This window comes from Portunus trituberculatus, chromosome 46, assembly GCF_017591435.1.
Source record: "Portunus trituberculatus isolate SZX2019 chromosome 46, ASM1759143v1, whole genome shotgun sequence".
NCBI classification, from domain to species: Eukaryota; Metazoa; Arthropoda; class Malacostraca; order Decapoda; family Portunidae; genus Portunus; species Portunus trituberculatus.
Window position 1 is genome coordinate 2,945,456 of NC_059300.1, and position 20,520 is coordinate 2,965,975.

Genomic DNA, 20,520 nt, shown 5'->3' on the forward strand with positions numbered 1-20,520 from the left:
TATTCTTGATTTATTCCTGAAATTTGTAAAGAGGTTGTCATCAGCAATGTTTAAGGGTGCCCTTTTCATGTGTACATTTAGCTACAAGAAAATGAAATAAGTCACACAACAAACAAAACTATATCAAAGCTGAGTAACTAAATGCACTGAGAGTTTCGTTAGAAAGAAATATGAACCAACCATACATTTGAAAATTACCTCATCAATCTATGATCATTTTTAGTTTCATACCTCATTTTGTTCATTAAATATGCTCACAGCAAAATGATCAAGTGAAGACACAATTAACATGAAAGCCAGCACACATTAATCAATCACAGCAATGAATGTAGTCACATCATATAGTAGACATTATAATTCTAAACAACACCCAAAATTAAGAGGGTTTCCTCAGTGATTCTTAGTTTGTAATTGAAACCCAAGCAACACAATGACATCACTGATTGATGGATTCAGTCAATCTCTCTAGCTTCTCTGCACTACAACTCTTACTTCAGTTCTGTGAAGGAAATTTGTATATTCACAATGTTATAAATCTGCACACAAGTATTATTCCCACTTATACAAAAATATTATTGATACTTCTTACCTCAGTCAGTTTAAAATACCACAGAGGGGTCCCAAGCATACTTCTGCTTCACATTCAGTTTTGAGAGAGATTGCATATCTTCATTACTGAGCTCAAAATCAAGCTGAATATTCTGTCTGATGTGATCTTGATTTGTGGACTTGGGTAGTACACCTGCCAACACAGTTTTGTTATAAGAAATGTACATATAGCACAGATGCCAACACAGTTTTGTCTAATAAGAAATTTACATATCTATCCCATGTGTTTATCCTATAACACCCTCTGCTAATATATTACCCTTCTTTATTAAAATGTCAATAGTACCAAGTATTCATCATCTACATTAAAAAATCCTGATCTCTTCAGCTAACATAGAGACAATAAAAAATGTAAGGTTCATGATGAGAATTACATGATTCTTCAGCTGGCCACAACTGCTGATTATTTCATAGATCCACCTTGCTAAAATAAACATTACATCAATCAAGAACCTGTAAGAGATTCCCTATTATCCCTATATCATAGAGCTCTATACAGAGTCTCATGATACATTAATATTCTGATTGCTATTACACTAAATCATTGTAAGTCCGTCAAATATCTCGGATCTTGGTTAAGTCAGACACTTTCATGTCCTTGAGTGAGTGTCAAGTATTTCAGATTGTCCATCAAGATATACATGGAAATTGGACATTTATGTACTTGGATAGAGACCTCACATTTCAGATCGTTTTCCAAGCCAAGATATGTGGGGGGGGAAGCTGGACACTTGAATAATCCGTCATTAAACACGTCTAATATATATATACTACAGGCAACCCCCGATGAACAAATGTTCACACAACAAAATTTCGCTACTACGAAAGTTCTCTTTTACTACCATCTGCTCATATACCGAACACCAAATTTGCTTTAATGAAGTTTTATCCAGGTAATTTTTTTCCAAGTTTGAAAAGCCCTGCCATATCACGCAAGCCAACAGGCTTTTGAATACACCAGTGCCTCTCGTGGACAAAACACACACCACTCACTCCCCTATCCTTCCCCACTATTAGTTCAAAACAATAATAGCGTCCAGCAGCAGCTCATCTTCCCTCGCTCAAGATACCCCCAAAATGCCCTGCAACCAGCCCTGCAATGTCACCTAACATTGCTAAGACCAGGAAGTCTCTTACTCTCGAAGTGAAGCTGGATATTATTCACAGACACGAGAGAGGTGAGAAAACTAATAGCACTGCTCGCCACCATGGCTTGACCCCAATTACTGTATCTACTATTTTCAAGTTGGCACTCTTTTACGAAGGCTGGTGAGACCGTATCTTCCTTGCAAGCTAAAAGAACCATCCAAACTCATGACACTCCAATCGATAAAATGGAAAGCCTTGTGGAAATGTGGTACATATGTTTTGTATGCAGTACAATGATGTGCCATTTGTTTACATTCCACAGGTTGCCAGCTAGCGTCTTTCCCGCTCCACTCTCCCTCCCTTCATAAATTTAAGATCAGCAGCATTATAAAGTTACTTACATACATACATTAGTGTACATTATAATGACTTAAATTAAACTGCTTAAATGTTTAACCTCATAATTTTTACTTTCATTAAACCTTTTACTGTACTACAATGCACTCTTGATTTGTTTACTCTCAATGGAAGTTCCAGTCACGGTCAAACTTGTTACAATCAGTTGGCTTAACGAAAATTCACGCAACAAACGTTTTTTTAGGAACATAACCTGTTCGTTAAGCCGGGGTTCCCTGTATTTTACTGTAGAACATCTAGCGTTATCCTGAGTAATCCAAGAGAAGAAATAGAAAACAATCAGTGACTAAAAAGATTTTTGGTTTCGACACAATTACAAGAATAAAAGAAAGTGCATGGAGCAACTGAATGAAATGAATGTAAGGGACACTGTGATGCAGTCAGTGTTGCCAATGCTTATGAAGAGGGAAAAAAAAAATAGAATATCAAGATGCACACTAAAGATGGATAAACATTGGTCAACTCTAAATTAATATAAGTTTGAATAACATGATTTCAATTTAACGTGACTTAAATTCAACCTCTTCACTACAGGCAACAGAAAACGGCTCCTGGTGCCATATCCAGCTCTCTCTCTCTCTCTCTCTCTCTCTCTCTCTCTCTCTCTCTCTCTCTCTCTCTATAGAAATAATGATGATGAGTGATTGTTCATAATATGTACATACAATAAGAAATAAACCTACACAAATTTTACAGAAAAACAAAAAAATTATAGTCTACCTTCTCTAGGCCATTTTCTGAAGATAACAATTGAGAGAAAATGTTAATTTTTATGTTAAACTAATCTATTGGTACCATAGAGAAATAAAAAATATATATATTACTTTCAGCATAGCTCATCAGTACTTTTCCTGATACAAGAGTCATACACCTTTGTAATAATGATGAAAGTCAAGCCTGCTATCATTATAAACTACATTCTAAGAGATCTAATACAGTATCCGGGAAAGAAAACACACCATCTTAGCAGAAAGCAGCCATGACACAATATGCATGTCATTGGATATGTCATAAAGTGCTCCAATGACACAACATATTATGCATCATCATGTTGAAGGGGTTAAGGAGATACAATTAAATAACAAAACTTATTTGCTTTAATGCAGGTTAATTTCACTCGATAACATCACATGCACCCATGTTGCTTCTGATGGGAACTGCACTGAGAAGCTCTCAGCCAGATTGTTAAACAATACCTTCCACCTTTATCAGTTGAAGGATCCCTTCCGGGAGAAATCAGTATTTTTAAGAGCAAATGCTGCCTTCCCGCAGCTTAGGAAGGCAACAATCAAACAGGATTTACCTTCACCTTTGCAAAAATTTTGCCTAAATACCTGTTACTATTATTTTTTTGTAAATTAATTGATTTTAGAAGAATAAAAATATATAGGTTATTGTTCAAATAATCTACTTTACAAAAATTGTGATTAGAACCAAACCCAGGAAATAGGAACAAAACAAATACATTGCCACCTTCAATCATCACATCTCCATCTCCTAAGTTTTCTATCAGAATTCTATTTAGCTTATAATTAGTTATATGTCTTTATTGCTTGATAAGTACCCATTTAAGTAGATAGCTGATGGACTGTCCTTTCCCATAGCCTGCACAGTTGAAAGAGGTAGTGATTCTCTCCCATGTTAAGGCCACACCATACAGCCATCTGTGCTTTTACTTGGATGTACTTTTTTCTGGCTCACCAAGTCTATTAATAAATCATGCTGTGCAGTAGCAATAAGGCTAGTTCTCTGCAAAATTTTCTATGTTGCCTATGGCGGAACAGTGAGATAGTGGTGTCCACATAGACTGCATGGCTCAATCAGCTGATGTGATCGTAAACAAACACTGCTACCAACCACCACCAAATTATACTCATGGCTTATTTTAACACACTAATAATAAATGTATGAATATGGGATAATATTCCTGTCATATAAAATCGTACGACAAATCAAGCAAAATTTAAAAATTTCTAATTTCCCAAAAAAGAAAGATGCAGTATCCAAGCATCCTTTAACCTCCTCACAGGATGACCTGTGATGTACAAACAAAGTGATGGTGAGTGTGAGGACATGTTTTTGTTGTGTTAGTAAGTTATAAGTGTAATGTACTTAAGAATGTACTTTAAGAGTGTTTTTATTGTTTCTGTGATCTCGTGATGAATGAATAGTTTTTAAGGTTTGATTAACAAAATCCCCAAAATCAGTTGCCAGGAATGTAACCCCTCTATTACCTTTGTTTTCTAAGGGAAAATTATGTTTGAATAAAGTGACGTCACCAAGAATGTAACCCTCATATTAATCAAGAGTTGACTGTACTAAACATATAATCTAAATACTGTATTGAATATTAATTTTTCTCCTATGCAGTACATAGTACATTACCACCTGGTGTTTACAGTAGTATGCACACTGGAAACACTGCCATCTCTCTGTACTTACCAATCCCCTGCTGAGTAGCCCAACGCAGCAATACTTGAGCTGGGGAGACTGAACACCTTGTGGCCACACTGGCCACTACTGGATCTTGGAGCAAGGGACTTTCCTTTACAGTGGTTCCCAGTGAAGAGTAAGCTTGGAGGTGTATACCCTGACTCTCACAATAAAGCTTCAGTTCCTCTTGAAGATAATGGGGATGATACTCAACCTGCACAATGTCTATGGTTATTGTAATGCTTAAAATTTGTATTAATGCACTCTCAAGACTGGAATGATGACATTCTTTAAATTCTTAACATATAAGCCACACCACTTTACACAGCAATATCTAGATGATGGAAACTTCCAATTAAACCACTGATTGTTTTTTTTTTTCCCAATTAAGACAAAAAATAGAGAGAAATTCAGTTTACCTGATTCACATGTGGAATCACAGATGCTTGTCCAATCAGGTGAGTAAGATGTGGTAATGTATAGTTAGAAACTCCAATAGCACGAATTTTTCCAGCCTGGTATATTTTTTCTAATGTTTCCCAACTCTGGCTGCGCAGTTCACGGTTGGTTGGGTCACTGGACTGTTGGAGTTGAGGATTACTTACTCTGATGAGTACATATGTTAAATTAAAATCCTTCTCTTTAAAAATTTATATTTGGATGTAATAAAATAAAAAGGATAGCAATGCTATAATTTAGCAATGCTATAATTTTTCTAAACAAATAAGTTTTTTAAAATAATTCTAACTTATCAATCACAATCTTTATTTGATAAAAGAAACATGCCTTGCTTTAAGGAAATACAATGAGCATATGTAAAAACTATCTGTTATTAATGAGAATTACCTACCTTCAATTTACTAACTCCAGGCCAGTGAATCAGAAAGAGGTCTAAGTAGTCAACTTGCAAAGCAGTCAATGAATTATCCACAGCCTGCTGGCATCTCTCAGAGCCCTGGTCACTGGGATCTAAAAACAAAGAAATTATTTGTTACTAAAGTATACCGAGAATTGCAAGAGGAAATGAGAAAGCTAAGTGAGGGGAAAAGTGCGAACGAAGTTCTCATCTTTGAGTTGAAGGAGGAGGTTAAGAGGCTTGGGGAGGCAGTGGAAAAAATTAGGCAGGAGATCAGTGTTAGGCCGAAGGTTGGACCTTCTGAGGGCGACAGGGTGGCTTGGCCCTCTGTCGGGAAGAGCAGAGTGGGGAAGAGGGAGCAGGCGAGCCAGACTGGGAAAGATAGTAATCAGGATGGGCAGAGATGGTAGGTTGCGAGGGGAAGGAAAGCAGAGGCAGTTAGGGTGTGAAAATAGGTTCGGTTTGTTGGAGGGGGATGGGGAGAGTGAGAGTGGAGTGAATGAAGTGGTTGTGGTGAGTGAAAGGAGAGAGAAGGGGGTAGAGGAGAGGAGGAGGAAGAGGGTTGTGCCTAGCATACCTCAGGTGTGTGTGGTGGGTGACTGTCAGGTTAGGTACTTAGATAGCACTTTCTGTGGGAAAGACAGGGATAGGAGGATGAACGTGTGTATGCCTGGTGCAGGTGTGAAGGCAGTGAGTGAGGAGGTGCAGAAGAGAGTTGGGGGGATGGAGAGGGAGGGTGTAGTAGTTTTGCACGTAGGTGGGAACGATGTCAGAGCAGGTGGGTCGGAGGAGTTAGTGGCAAGATTTCGGGAAATGTTAGGCAAGATAAGGGAGAGTGGTAGGAGGTGTGTAGTGTCAGGAATCTTGCCTCGTGTGTATGTTAGCAGGAATGGTTGTCTAGAGCCATTGGTGTGAATGATCGGGTAAAAGGGATGTGTAAGGATGTGGGTGTCAGCTTTGTGGATGTATGGGATAGGTTCTATGGGTGAAGGGATTTGTATGCTAGGGATGGTGTGCATCTGAGTAGGAAGGGTGTGGATGTGCTGAGTGGATGTCTGGAGGGGAGTTGGGATGGAGTGTAGGGGGTGAGGTAGCAAATGCATTCCAGAAGAAAGATGTTAGACATAAATTAGATAGGATAAACAGAGATAGTGAAAAGATTAGGAAAGATTTCCAGGTGCAAATAGGAGAGAATAAGATTAGGATTCCAAATAAGGAGACAGCATCTAGGAAGGTAGCAGGACTTAAATGTTTTATGTAAATGCCAGGAGTCTTAGGAACAAGAAGGACGAGTTATCTAGTTATATAGTTGAGGAGGACTTAGATGTTGTATGTGTCACAGAGGCATGGGTAAATGAGGAAAAGTTTAGGAAAATAGGAAAGAATATGAAGTAGATGGATACATTATGTATTTACACCAGAGAATTGGTAGGATAGGTGGAGGAGTAGTTATTTATGTAAAAAATCCTTCATTTCCAGTCAGGTTAATGGTATTAAGGTAGATAACAGAGTAGAGTCCTTATGGCTGGATGTTAGAGTAAACAAAAGTAAGGTTATTAGAGTAGGAGCTTTTATAGACCACCTAACCAGTCAGCAGATGTAGACAACCTTATGGTAGATGAGATAAATAGGGGTGTACTAGTCAGACAATTATCTTAGGGATTTTAATCTTAAGTCAGTAAACTGGGAGAGGATGGTAGGAGATGCTAGTGAAAATAAGTTTATGGAAAGTTTTCAGGATAACTATTTAGTGCAGATGGTAGATAAACCTACTAGGGGGAGGAAGGTTTTAGACATAGTACTAACAAATATTGAGCATTGTTTAAAGGAAGTTGAGGTAGGAGAGACTTTAGCAAACAGTGACCATCATATAATTAGATTTATCATTAATTCCAGTAGGGATAATATAGTGAATAAGACTAGAGTCCCAAACTATCAGAAAGGCAATTATGGTAGGTTACGTCAGTTATTAGGAGAGGTAAACTGGGAAGATAGTTTTGGAAATAAAACTGCACAGGAGATGTGGGATATTTTTAAGGTTGTAGTAAAGGGTATAGTGATGCAGTGTATCCCTTACAAAGATATAAGGCAGAGAAACAGGAAGCCATTATGGTGGACTCATGAGATAGGTAGACAGATCAGAGAGAAGAAGAGGGCATATAGAGAGTTGCAGAAAAGTGGGAAGATGTAGATTTGATTAGGTACAGACAGGTCAGGGATGATTTGAGTAAGGTTATAAAAAAGTAAAAGGCAGGCAGAGATAAAACTAGCTAGAGCTGGGAGTAAAGATCCCAAAAATTATATAGTTATTACAAGGTCAGTGATAAAAGAAATAAGGATAGGATTGGACCACTCAGAAAAGATGGTGTAGTAGTGGATCAAAATGAAGACATAGTAGAATTATTGAATGAACAATTTTCTTCAGTATTTACTAGGAAAGAATAGGAAATCCTGTTACAAACAGTGCGACGAGTAGTTTAAGAGCTTTAGAAAATATTGATATAAAACCGGGAATTATTAGGAAATTTATTCTTGAACTAGACGATAGGAAAGCTAGTGGTCCTGATGAGCTACATGCCAGAGTACTTAGGGAGGGTGTAGACAGTATTTCTGAAGCACTTAAGTTAATCTTTGAAAGATCACTTAGGTTTGCTGAGATACCTCAGGACTGGAAGTTAGCTAATGTTACTCCAATATTTAAAAAGGTAGGAAGGATGATGCGAATAATTATAGACCGATCAGTTTAACTAGTATAGTATGTAAGATACTAGAGAAAATCATTAAGGGTAGTATTTGGGAGCATTTAAATGAGAATAGATTAATTAGAGATACCCAACATGGCTTTAGATCAGGGAGGTCCTGTCTTACAAATTTGCTCGATATCTTAGAATATATTACCAAGGAGTTAGATGATGGAAATAGCATAGATGTTATATATCTAGATTTTAGCAAGGCGTTTGATAAGGTACCGCATAGGAGGCTAGTGTACAAATTGAGACTACATGGGATAGGGGTAGGTTAGTTGATTGGATTAGTGAATGGCTTTCTGATAGGAAACAGAGAGTAGTATTAAATGGGGCAATGTCTGAGTGGAAGGAAGTGGTTAGTGGGTACCCCAAGGATCAGTGCTAGGACCTCTTCTTTTCTTGGTGTACATTAACGATTTAGATATAGGAATTAGTAGCAAAGTATCAAAGTTTGCAGATGATACTAAGATAGCATGTGCAGTACAGGGTGAAAAGGACAATTACAGAATACAACGAGACCTGGACAGGCTGATAGCATGGGCAGACAGGTGGCAGATGGAGTTTAATTCTAAAAGTGTCAGGTTATGCATTTAGGTAAAGACAACACAAACTTTAACTATGAGATGGAGGGATGTTGGCTAGAGGCAGTAGAGGAAGGAAAGGATTTAGGAGTAGTGATAGACAGGACTATGAAATTTTCAAAGCAATGTTTAGAAGCAAGAAATAGGGCAAATAGGATCCTGGGTTTTATAAATAGAAATGTTAGTTATAAAAGTAAGGAAGTGGTGCGTAGCTTATATAATTCCTATGTTAGGCCCCATTTAGAGTATTGCATACAGGCCTGGTCACCCCACTATAGGCAGGATATCAACATGTTAGAAGCAGTTCAGAGAAGAGCAACTAGGATGATACCAGCATTAAAGCGCCTGGAGTATAGAGATAGATTAAAGGAATTAAACATGTTTTCATTTGAGAGGAGATGTATAAGAGGGATATGATAGAGTTATTTAAAATGTTCTCAGATACAAACTACATAGATGTGAGATCTTTCTTTACCTTAGAGGAGGGAAGTAGGACTAGAAATCATGGCAGGAAGATTAGAAAGCAAGGCTGCAGGTTAGATATAAGAAAATATTTCTTTAGTCATAGGGTGGTAGACTTCTGGAATGCATTGCCAGAAGGTTGTAAATAGCACTAGTTTGACAATGTTTAAAAACAGATTAGATAAGCACTTAAATTTATTAGATTTATAATTATGTATAGCGCTGCATGATAGTTTTTATAAGAAATTTACTATAGTTAAACAAGACATGATCCCCATGTATGGGGATCACAGATTGTAGAGGAATTCACTGCAGGACTTAGCCCTGTTAATGGGCCAAATATTTAGAATTAGTATATAATGTATTGTGTACTTGTAAGTGTATCTTTAAGTACTGATGACGAGGTCACTGTGCGATTGATACAGGATAACCTAGATGGGCCCTGGTGGCCCTTTGTTATCCTATTATTTCTGTTATGTTATATGTTATGTTAAAAATCTATGTAAAAGAAATTCTTTCAATCTCTTATTTCAAATACCAAAATACAATACATAGTATCCTTAATTCACTATGTAATAAAACCTAAAGATTTTCTGAATGCTTGTTAAATTTTGAAAGACTATAAATCCCTCCAACACCGGGACGCGTATTTTGTGTCCTTGTAACGCTCATGACATATTCAAGGATGCGCTTACTGCGTCATGGCTGCTTTCTGTTAAGATGATGCATTTTTTTCCCCCGGATACTGTAAGTGTTAAGTAAGAGGCTAGATGGTTCTTTGCCCGAGGGCCAAGGAAACAGTGGAATTCTTCTTTCTTTTATTCCCTACATACAGTTAAGTCTATATTATGTGAGTGGTGGGTGGCCTGGCATGGACAGATTCCCCACCACTTGTTATACAGGTTCCACGTCAGCATCACGGAATGGTAGCAAAGGTTCAGGGCAGCAGCTGCCCAATGAGTGGCCAAGTGACGGGGTACAACCCGGCGGATTCCTGGGTCCTGAAGAAGCACTTCTCTCTACTTCTCTTTGCTCCAGGTAATGGTGTGAGGGGCAAGATGGGGGTGAGACAATACACAGCGCCTGCAGACAAGGCATGGGTGGCAGTGTTGATCAAGCAGATTAGGAAGGAAAATTAGGAGTGGAACTCTGGGGACTGGTATTACATCTTGTCAGAAGGAGAAGGAGAAGGAACCCTGGGGACTTAGGCATCTCGCCAGAACAGAGAAGGGAGAGGGAAGAGGAAAAGTTTTCAAGAGCTGGACCAAGCTGGACTTCCCCATAGACAGGGTTCTGCGGTCATTTATACACCTCGAGCTCCAGTGGGGACGTGCTGTGCATACACAGGCTAGATCTGGGTCCGTGCCTTGGCTGTGACGCTGTTGTCAGTGCCTCCACCTGCTGAAACATGCTGTCCTCAGCTGCATTGCTTCCTTGTTGTGATAAAAGTCCCATGATTTGCACCGCTGTCCTTCGTGGTCATCTCCTAGCTCTCACCAAAAACCGCCAATAATGCCCTCTAACTACTCCAGACAAATAGGCTCCATTTCACTGGCTACTGCCACGACCAGTAGTGGAAGAGTTTGCATAATTTGTCCATGGTATTCTGCTTCTTCCTAAGTTTCCTCCACAGTCATCGTTTGTGTTCTCATTACTTCCCTTTGTAGCTTGAGAGGCAAAGCTTTCAAAAATGCTTCCACAGCTTCCCTCTCGATAATGAGCATACCCCCACCACTGAATGCACTAGTTGTCAGTTACTATATTTCTTGCCAAGGCACACAGACTGAGATCTCCTTGAGAGAGGGTCGCAAGATTCCTTCTACTTAATTGTACTTCTTGAGTGCTGCTTTCCACTCCTCCCACATCACAGCTGTGATGGCGGGAGATACACCGTTCCCAGCATCACCAATCGTCACCTTACGCCATTTGGCATGCTGGTCTACACTGCTGGTCAGAGTGGAAGGCGTGGTACCTGTGACATCTTGTGAAGGAGATTAATGACACAGAAAATATGTTTTAATGAAGGTATTCACCTAAACTAGTAATTGATACCTCAGAGTGCCCTTGTGCCTTCTTGACCTTTCGAGTCTCTTGGGAAGTGAATCACCCAGGTGGTGGAGATACTGAGCGTCAATATTGTCCCATATGTCCTGAATAGTGGCTTGGAGGCATGGGAGGGAGGTATCTCCCTCCTTTAACTTCAGTTTTATGTACACCCAGAGAATTTATATAGGTTCAGGTCTGGCGAACTTGCAGGCCAAGGTTTTAAAAGGCTGACATTGCAGAAATCAAACCAGTCAACAATTAACTTTGCCGTATGGCATGGTGCACCATCTTGCATGAAGGTATCAGCATTGCACTTTTCCATACACTCATCTAACTCATCTAGAATTAGCTCAAAGTAGTTATTTTGGTTCATATGAACATTCTTAGGCAAAACACTAATTTTTCAAGACCATAGTAAGAAAAAAAAACCTACACCATCAAAGAATCTGGGTTTTAATGTGTGTGTTGTGTAGCATGGATTGTGACGGTTACTACCAGGTCTGCGGTACACACGGTTTCTCTGGTTGTTTGTAATCTGAAAGCTTGCCTCATGTGACCAAAGTACCCTACACCACTTACCAAAGTCCCAATCTTTGTGCTGAGACACAAACTGCTTGCCTACTATTAAGGTAATCATGACTGAAGCAAGGTTTTGAAAATGCGCAGCAACTCCGTTATCCCATATCGCCTTTCACATATCTCTGCACACTCCCTTCACTCACCCCACCCAGCACAGAGGGTTCCTAGCCTAAAGTTGCTTAGTTGCTTGCTGTGTATGCGAGGGTTGGCCTAAAGCTGTCTTCGAATAATGTTCAGAGTTCTCTGACTTACACTGCACTTACGCCCTTCAGGCTTGTAAGGTGGTGGCGAAGCGTCTCTTCCTCCCTCACAATAAATTTTGGTTCAACGTTGAACAGTTCTGAGAGCTTTGCCAGTGTTCACGGCAATTTCTTGATTTGACTTATTCTCCCTCACTAAGGCACAAATGACTGAGATTTGGGACTTACTAATTAGTTTCCTAGCGTGGATTGTGACGGTTACTACCAGGTCTGTAGTACACATGGTTTCTCTGGTTGTTTGTAATCTGAAAGCTTGCCTCATCTGACCAAAGTACCCTACACCACTCACCAAAGTCCCAATCTTTGTGCTGAGACACAAACTGCTTGCCTACTGTTAAGGTAATCACGACTGAAGCAAGGTTTTGAAACTGCACGGCAATTCCATTATCCCATGTCGCCTTTCACATATCTCTGCACACTCCTTTCACTCACCCCCACCCAGCACAGAGGGTTCCTAGCCTAAAGTTCCTTGCTGTGTATGCGAGGGTTGGCCTAAAGCTGTCTTCAAATAATGTTCAGAGTTCTCTGGCTTACACTGCGCTTACATCCTTCAGGCTTGTAAGGTGGTGGCGAAGCATCTCTTCCTCCCTCACGATAAATTTTGGTTCAACCCATGGTTGCGGGGAAGAATCACTGCGGTACTGGCCCATTGAGGTGGTTTGTAAGACATGAATTCATTCCATATGGAGTGACAGGTGTGGGCGATAGGCGTTAGGTGGAGAGTGGCATGAGCAGGGTAATGTCACCATCTTGGCAGCAGCATCAACAACCTCGTTGCCTCTATGCCTGAGTACACCCACTGGAATGTTATGTCCCACATTTTTCATTTTATTGTATCAAAACAAACATGGCGCATGGCGATGCGATTGTTTCGATTGCTCTCCAACCTAGCGGCAACTTTTGGAGTGTAGTGTGTACCAGTCACTCGCGGCCTACCCCAGACATTCAAACCTCGGGCATTAAAAAGCAAGAAGGATGAAGTGAAGAAATCAGTGACATTGGCAAAAAAAAAAATTATTCACAGATTCAATGTTAACATAGTTAATATAGGTTAGTTGCCAAAGCTTTTGTCCCAATTACATTTTTCTCTATAAGAAGTTAACTTCGCATCTCGATATTTCGAATCTCGATCAGTATTTCTGGTCCCAATTATCATCGAGATTCGAGATTCTACTGTACATACATTAGTGTACATTATAATGACTTAGTCTTAAATCAAATTGCTTAAATGTTTAACTTCATAACTTTTACTTTCATTAAACCTTTTACTGTACTATGATGCACTCTCGCTTTGTTTACTCTCAATGGAAGTTCAAGTCAGGGGTCAAACTTGTTATACCTAATTGGTTCGCTTAACGAAAATTCACGCAACGAACGTTTTTTTAGGAACGTAACCCGTTCGTTAAGCGTGCGTTGCCTGTACTGTGGTCAAAGCAACACACAAGCTTAACCCTTATGTTCCGGCGATCGTGTATGAATGATTGCATCAGTGCGTCCGTAACGATGGCGATCGTTCCCGTAATCAAGAATTTTCGCGCCTCATGTTTGAGCTCCAAACGCGGTTTCTCGAGTCAGATGGCGAGTGGAAGTATCTGGCTTCTTTTTCCACCCGTAGCTCTGTATATTTAGGGGTAACGAAGCTATTCTCCCATTCTGAGGGCAACACTTGGCAACCCCAGCAACCTGCCGTGTCGAAAGCACCCTGATAAGAGCGAAGGGACGTCTCAGTTCATAACTCACCATGGAACAAGACAGATCATTTTTTATTTAGCAGTGCTTCTGACCCTGACTACAGTGACAGTGATTATGAGGAAGAAACTGAAGAAAGCCAAGACAGCAGTAGTGAAGACTCAAAAAATGATTCAGAGGATCCACCTGTTTTCTCAGAACAGAGAGAAAACAGAGATAATGGTGATGGAGAACAGACTCCAAACAACGTATTGAGAACCCAGAGTGGCTCACGGAGACGCAGGCGTGCCTCTCGTGTTCTGGGAAGACGATCAAGGGGGCGTGTGTGTATTTACCTAGTTGTAGTTTTACAGGGCCTGGGCTTTATGCTCGTGTGGTCCCGTCTCCATATCTATACTTATCCAATTTTTCTTTAAAACTATGTACACTCTTTGCTGACACCACTTCCTCACTCAAACTGTTCCAAGTCTCAACACATCTTTGCGGGAAAATGAATTTTTTAACATCTCTCAGACATCATCCCTTCCTTAGTTTCTTACTATGCGATCTTGTGCTTCTAAAGTCATATTCTTCTCTCAGGATCAGTTTCTCATTATCCACTTCATCCATTCCGTTAATCAATTCATAAACTTGTATCAGATCCCCTCTCTCTCTTCTCTGCTCCAAGGTTGGTAGATCCATAGCCTTTAGTCTCTCCTCATATGTCATCCCTTTAAATTCTGGAACCATTCTTGTAGCCATTTTTGTAGTCTCTAATTTTCTTATGTGTTTCTTTTATGGGGAGTCCACACAACTCCTGCATATTCCAATCTAGGTCTTATTTTAGTACTTATCAATTTCTTCATCATTTCCTTGTCCATATAGTGAAATGCTACTCCAATATTCCTTAGCAAATTATACGTCTCTCTGAAAATTCTATCAATATGGCTTACCGGTTGATTATTTTCTTCCATTGTCACTCCCAAGTCCTTTTCCTTTTTACTTTTTCTAGTTCTACTCCATCTCCCATCTTATAGATTCCCACTGGTCGTCTTTCACTTTTTCCCATTTCCATGACATGGCTTTTGTCCACATTGAATTCCATCTCCCATTTTTTGCTCCATTTCCAGATCTTGTTTAAGTCTTCCTGTAGTATTTCACAATCCTCTTTTGTTTAATGACTCTGCACAGTTTCGCATCGTCCGCAAACAGATTTATGTAGCTGTTCACTCCCTCTGGCATGTCATTTATATATATGAGAAAAGTATTGGTGCCAATACTGACCCTGTGGCACTCCGCTGTCTACTGTTCTCCACTTGGACTTCATATCTTTAACTATCGTCCTTATTTCTCTCCCCCTTAAGTAATTCTTCATCCATCTCAATGTGCTTCCTTTTAAGCCACCCTTCTCCTCTAACTTCCATAGTAATCTTTCATGTGGCACTTTATCAAACGCCTTTTTTAGATCTAAATAAATACAGTCAACCCATCCTCTCTCTCTTGTACTTTATCAACTATTCTAGAGTAGAAACTCAATAAATTTGTTACACATGACCGACCTTTTCTAAAACCAAATTGGCTATTTGATAATATTTTGTTGTCTTCAAGAAACTCAATCCATTGCTTCTTTATTACTTTTTCACACATCTTGCATATTACACTAGTTAGTGATACCGGTCTGTAATTTAAAGGTTCTTCCTTCCTTCCGCTCTTATATATGGGAACCACCTCAGCTCTTTTCCACTCCACTGGCACTGTTCCATTTTCTATTGAGCATTTTATGATGTTGTATATTGGACTTGCTAGTTCTTCCTACATTCTTTCAGTATTCTGCCTGAGACTTCATCCGGTCCCATTGCCTTTTCCTCATCTAGTTCCGTCATCAACTTTTTATTTCAAGCTTGGTTACTTTAATCTCTTTCATATAGACAGTCTCTATTACCCTGTGGTCTTTCAAATTTGGATTCCTTAGTAAAGACCTCATGAAATTTACTATTTAACAGTTCTGCCATACTTTTTGGGTCTTCCACCATTCCGTCTTCTCCTTTTAACCTTTCTATTGTTTCTTTTTGTCTTATTTTTCCATTTATGAATCTGTAGAACAATTTTGGTTGTTCCTTACATTTTCGACAATGTCCTTTTCATAGTTCTTTTCTTCTTCCTTTCTCACCTTAGCATATTCATTTCTTGCTGTTTTGAAGTTTTCCTTATTTTCTGGATTTGTTTCTTCTCCACCTTTTCCATGCTCCATCTCGTTTCTCCTTTGCCCTAGCACATCTTGCATTAAACCAATCTTTCTTTCCTTCTTCTTTAGGTCTATATTTCGGGACATATTCCTGACCCCAGTTTTGTATATTTCCAAAATAAGTTATATTTCTCTTGAACCGTTAATGAGTTTTCCATCTCCTCCCAGTTTACGTTTTCAAAATAGTTCTTGAGATTCTCAATATCAGCCCTTCTGTAATTTAATCGGTCTCCTTTGTATGATTCATCTCTATCTTCCTTTCCTTCTTCTATATCCATTTCTAATATTACATGGTCACTCTTTCCCAATGGGCACTTGTATCTTATATCATCGTTAATTGGTATATCCCTTGTAAAAACTAGGTCTAATCTTGCCAGCTCATCGTTTCCTCTGAATCTTGTGTTTTCCTTTACTCTTTGGACCATCAAATTATCTATCATTAGGTTCAGGAATCTATCTCCCCCAGGCATCTTCCCCAATACCACTTTCATAATTTTCCCAGTCTACCTCCTTACAGTTGAAATCAACTCTATCAAATAGTGAAGTTTGTGCCATATCAAAGCCTTCAAATTCTCTTTCTCCCTCACCAACATTGTCATCATCAGCTTTCATTCTTTCCCTTGTCACATACCTGCATTTAGATGGAATCTCTTTCTCACTCATTATTATTTAACACTGTATTCATGAAAAAAAAAATGAGTCCACACTTTTTGCCCAGGCCACTGCAAACCCAAGCAAAGGTAGTGAAGATCAGCTGATTCTCGGGCTATTATTTGTTCCTCTCCTCATGTGTGTGTGTGTGTGTGTGTGAGAGAGAGAGAGAGAGAGAGAGAGAGAGAGAGAGAGAGAGAGAGAGAGAGAGAGAGAGAGAGAGATACCTACATGTTATTTGCTGTTATTTGCTTGAAACTTGATATGAAAATGAAAGAATACTCTCTCTCTTTCTTTCTCTCTCTCTCTCTCTCTCTCTCTCTCTCATTGAAGTGTACAATTTCTTTTCCAAGATGAGAGAGAGAGAGAGAGAGAGAGAGAGAGAGAGAGAGAGAGAGAGAGAGAGAGAGAGAGTGTGTGTGTGTGTGTGTGTGTGTGTGTGTGTGTGTGTGTGTGTGTGTGTGTGTGTGTGTGTGTGTGTGTGTGTGTATTTACCTAATTGTATTTACCTAATTGTAACATACGGAAAAGAGCTATGCTCGTGTTGTCCCGTCTCCATATCTATTAATGTCCAGCTTTTTCTTAAAATCATGAATATTCCTTGCGTTGACCACTTCCACGTCTAAACTATTCCATGCTTCCACCCTTCTATGAGGGAAGCTATATTTTTCACATCTCTCCTATAAGTGGCCATTTTAGTTTTTCCCATGCCCTCTCGACATTCTTCCATTCCACATACACAGATCTTCCCTATCCATTTTTCCATGCCAATCATCACTCTGTATATTGCTATCAGGTCTCCCCTTTCTCTTCTGTTTTCCAGGGTTGGAAGTTGCATTCTTTTCAGTCTGTCTTCATAAGTCAAATCTCTTAAGTCAGGCACCATTTTGTTGCAGCCCTCTGTACTTTCTCTAGTTTCCTTATGTGTTTCTTTAAGTTCGGAGCCCACTGTATTGTTGCATATTCAAGCCTCGGTCTTATCATTGCAGTAATTATTTTCTTCATCATTTCTTCATCTAGATATACGAACGCCACTCTTATGTTCCTCAATAAGTTCAATACTTCTCCAATTATTTTGTTTATATGTCTCTCTGGCGATAGGTCATTGGTAATTGTCACCCCAAGGTCTTTTTCTTCATGACTGGTTTTATGTCTTCATTTCCTATCTTGTACATACTCCTGATTCTTCTTTCACTCTTGCCAAACTCTATTTTCTTGCATTTTGTCGTGTTGAACTCCATTTGCCATGTACAGCTCCATTTCCATATTCTGTCCAAGTCTTCCTGGAGTAGTTCGCAATCTTTGTCACATCTCACTTTTCTTAACAATTTTGCATCGTCTGCAAATAGGCTCACATAACTGGACACCCCATCCACCATGTCATTTATGTAGACTGCGAACATTACTGGTGCCAACACTGATCCCTGTGGAACTCCACTCTCCACCAATCCCCATTCTGATGGTCTGTCCTTAATTATTGTTCTCATTTCTCTTCCTACCAAAAAGTCTTCCATCCATTTTAGTAAACTGCCATGCACTCCTCCTACCATTTCAAGTTTCCAGATCAGTCTCTGGTGTGGTACCTTATCAAAGGCCTTTTTTAAATCCAGATATATTCCATCAGCCCAACCATCTCTTTCCTGTATTACATCTATCACCCTCGAATAGTAACATATCAGGTTTGTCGTGCATGAACGCCCTTTCCTAAAACCAAATTGACACTCACAAAGTATGTCATTTTCTCCAAGAAGTCTGTCCATCTATTCTTCACCACCCTCTCACACATCTTAGCTACCACACTTGTAAGTGACACTGGTCTATAGTTCAATGGGTCTCTCTTGTTACCTGATTTATAGATTGGGACAATGTTAGCTCTTTTCCAGTCTTGGGGCACTACACCTTCCCTTAATGAGGCATCAATTACTTCACAAACTTTTTCTGCCAATTGCTCCCTGCATTCTCTTAAAATCCATCCTGATACCCCATCAGGTCCCACAGCTTTTCTCACTTCTAAACTCCCCATCATGTTCTTGATCTCCTCCACAGTTACTTGAAACTCCTTCATAATCCCTTTCTGTTCCATTACCAGTGGTTTGTCAAAAGCAGTCTCCTTTGTGAATACCTTCCGAAAGCATCCATTCATAGCCTCTGCCATTTCCCTGGGATCTTCACTGTATACTCCATTTACTTCTAAACTTTCAATACTTTCTCTATTTTTGATGTTGTTGTTCACATGTCTGTAAAAAGCCTTGGTTGGTCTTTACATTTATCAATTATATCCTTTTCTTGTTTCTTTCTTTCTTCTCTTCTAATCAACACATATTCATTTCTTGCTCTTTTGTAACTTTCCCACTGCTTAATCCGTCTTTTCCTTCTCCACCTCTTCCATGCATCCTCTTTTCTTGTTCTAGCCTTTTCACATCTATCGTTAAACCAGTCCTGCTTTCCAACTTCTCTATGTTGTCTTATTGGTACAAATTTTTCTCACCTTCTTTGTATATTTTTATAAATTCCTTCCACTTTTCATTTGCTCCTTAGCACTCTTGAATTTCATCCAATTTGTCTCTTGAAAGAATTTCTTTAGGTTTCCAAAATCTGTCTTGGCATAATTCCATCTTCCCACTTTATATTCTTCATTTCTTCTAGATTTCTCTTCATCTATCACCTTGAACTCCAAAACTGCATGATCACTCTTTGCTAAAGGGCACTCCACCCTCATCTCCTCAATGACCATTGGCTCTGTACTAAAGACCAAGTCCAGTCTTGACGATGCTCCTCTCCTCCAAACCTAGTATCTTCTTTGACCCACTGAGTTAACACATTTTCCATTGCCAGTGTCAATAGTGTATTTCCCATGTTGTCTCTGATCCTTCCATTGACCAGTCCTCCCAACACACCTCTTTACAATTAAAATCTCCCATCATTATAGTTCGTTCACAGCCACCCAACATTTCTTCCAGACATGTTCCTGTATCACTTATCATTTCTTCATATTCCTGTACTGACCATGCATTTGTCTTAGGTGGTACGTACACCACTATGTAGTGCCTCTTTTTCCTTCATTAGTTTCTGCTCTGATCTTTAGCACTTCTGCCTTTCCCATACCTTTTTCACTTGATCCACCTTTATATCTTTTTTAACCAGCAACATCACTCCTCCTCCCATCTTACCTACTCTATTTCTTTTCCAAACGTTATATTTCCCTTCTCCAACCTTCATCAGGTCTTCTCCTCTCTCAGTTTTGTTTCAGTAAGACCCACAATATCTGGGTTCTTGTCCCTCAAGTAATCGTTGAGTTCTAAAATCCCCGATATCACTCCATTTATGTTGGAATACATTACATTTCGCTCATATGTAAGTTTCTTTAGTCCTTTCTTGCTGTACTTTTCTGGGTTATGAACCACTTCCTCAGTCTCATATCCAAGATTCTCCAGAAAAACTCTTTCTTCTCCTCTTCTGTCCTCTCTTCATTTTTTTCAAAGCCTCCTTTCTCAACTCATTTAACATTTCTCTTTCCTTTTCACCGAGATCTCTTCTCAACCAAATCTTCCTTGTTGTTTCCTGCTGGGCTAGCCTCCATGACTTCTCCACCAATTCATCTACATCCTTTTGTGACTTAAGTTTGATTCTTATTGGCCTCATACCTTCTCTTGTGAACTTTCCAATTCTATGGAAGTCCTCTATTTCTTGTACTAGGTCTTTTCCTCCTCTTGCACCACATTAATGATATTATTTATCACCTTTTTATGTTTTTCTCTCTCCATTTTACTCGGTGTCTTATCCTCCTCCACACCAAATATCACCACACATCTCTTTTTGTCTACAGTTTCCCTCACCAATGTCTCATTTGACTTAATAACCTTCACCACTTTCTCAG

General features: G+C 39.3%; 1 protein-coding gene across 9 annotated transcripts in view; it reads right to left on the reverse strand.

Annotated features, from left to right (window-relative positions):
- Positions 1-20,520, reverse strand: part of LOC123519896 (glyoxal reductase-like) — a 42,676-nt gene that overhangs the window by 121 nt on the left and 22,035 nt on the right. For 8 of the 9 annotated variants that reach the window (XM_045281539.1, XM_045281538.1, XM_045281540.1 and 5 more), the window contains exons 5-9: positions 5,399-5,517; positions 4,968-5,129; positions 4,558-4,762; positions 590-742; positions 1-16 (exon numbers count right to left, since the gene is read on the reverse strand). The exon at positions 1-16 is cut by the window's left edge and continues 121 nt beyond it. In XM_045281539.1, coding sequence (XP_045137474.1) covers positions 600-742; positions 4,558-4,762; positions 4,968-5,129; positions 5,399-5,517 — 629 coding nt within the window. In that variant the 3' untranslated portion in view covers positions 1-16; positions 590-599. Of the gene's footprint in view, positions 17-588; positions 743-4,557; positions 4,763-4,967; positions 5,130-5,398; positions 5,518-20,520 lie in introns of those variants that run through there. The other variant, XM_045281535.1, reaches the window with a different exon arrangement.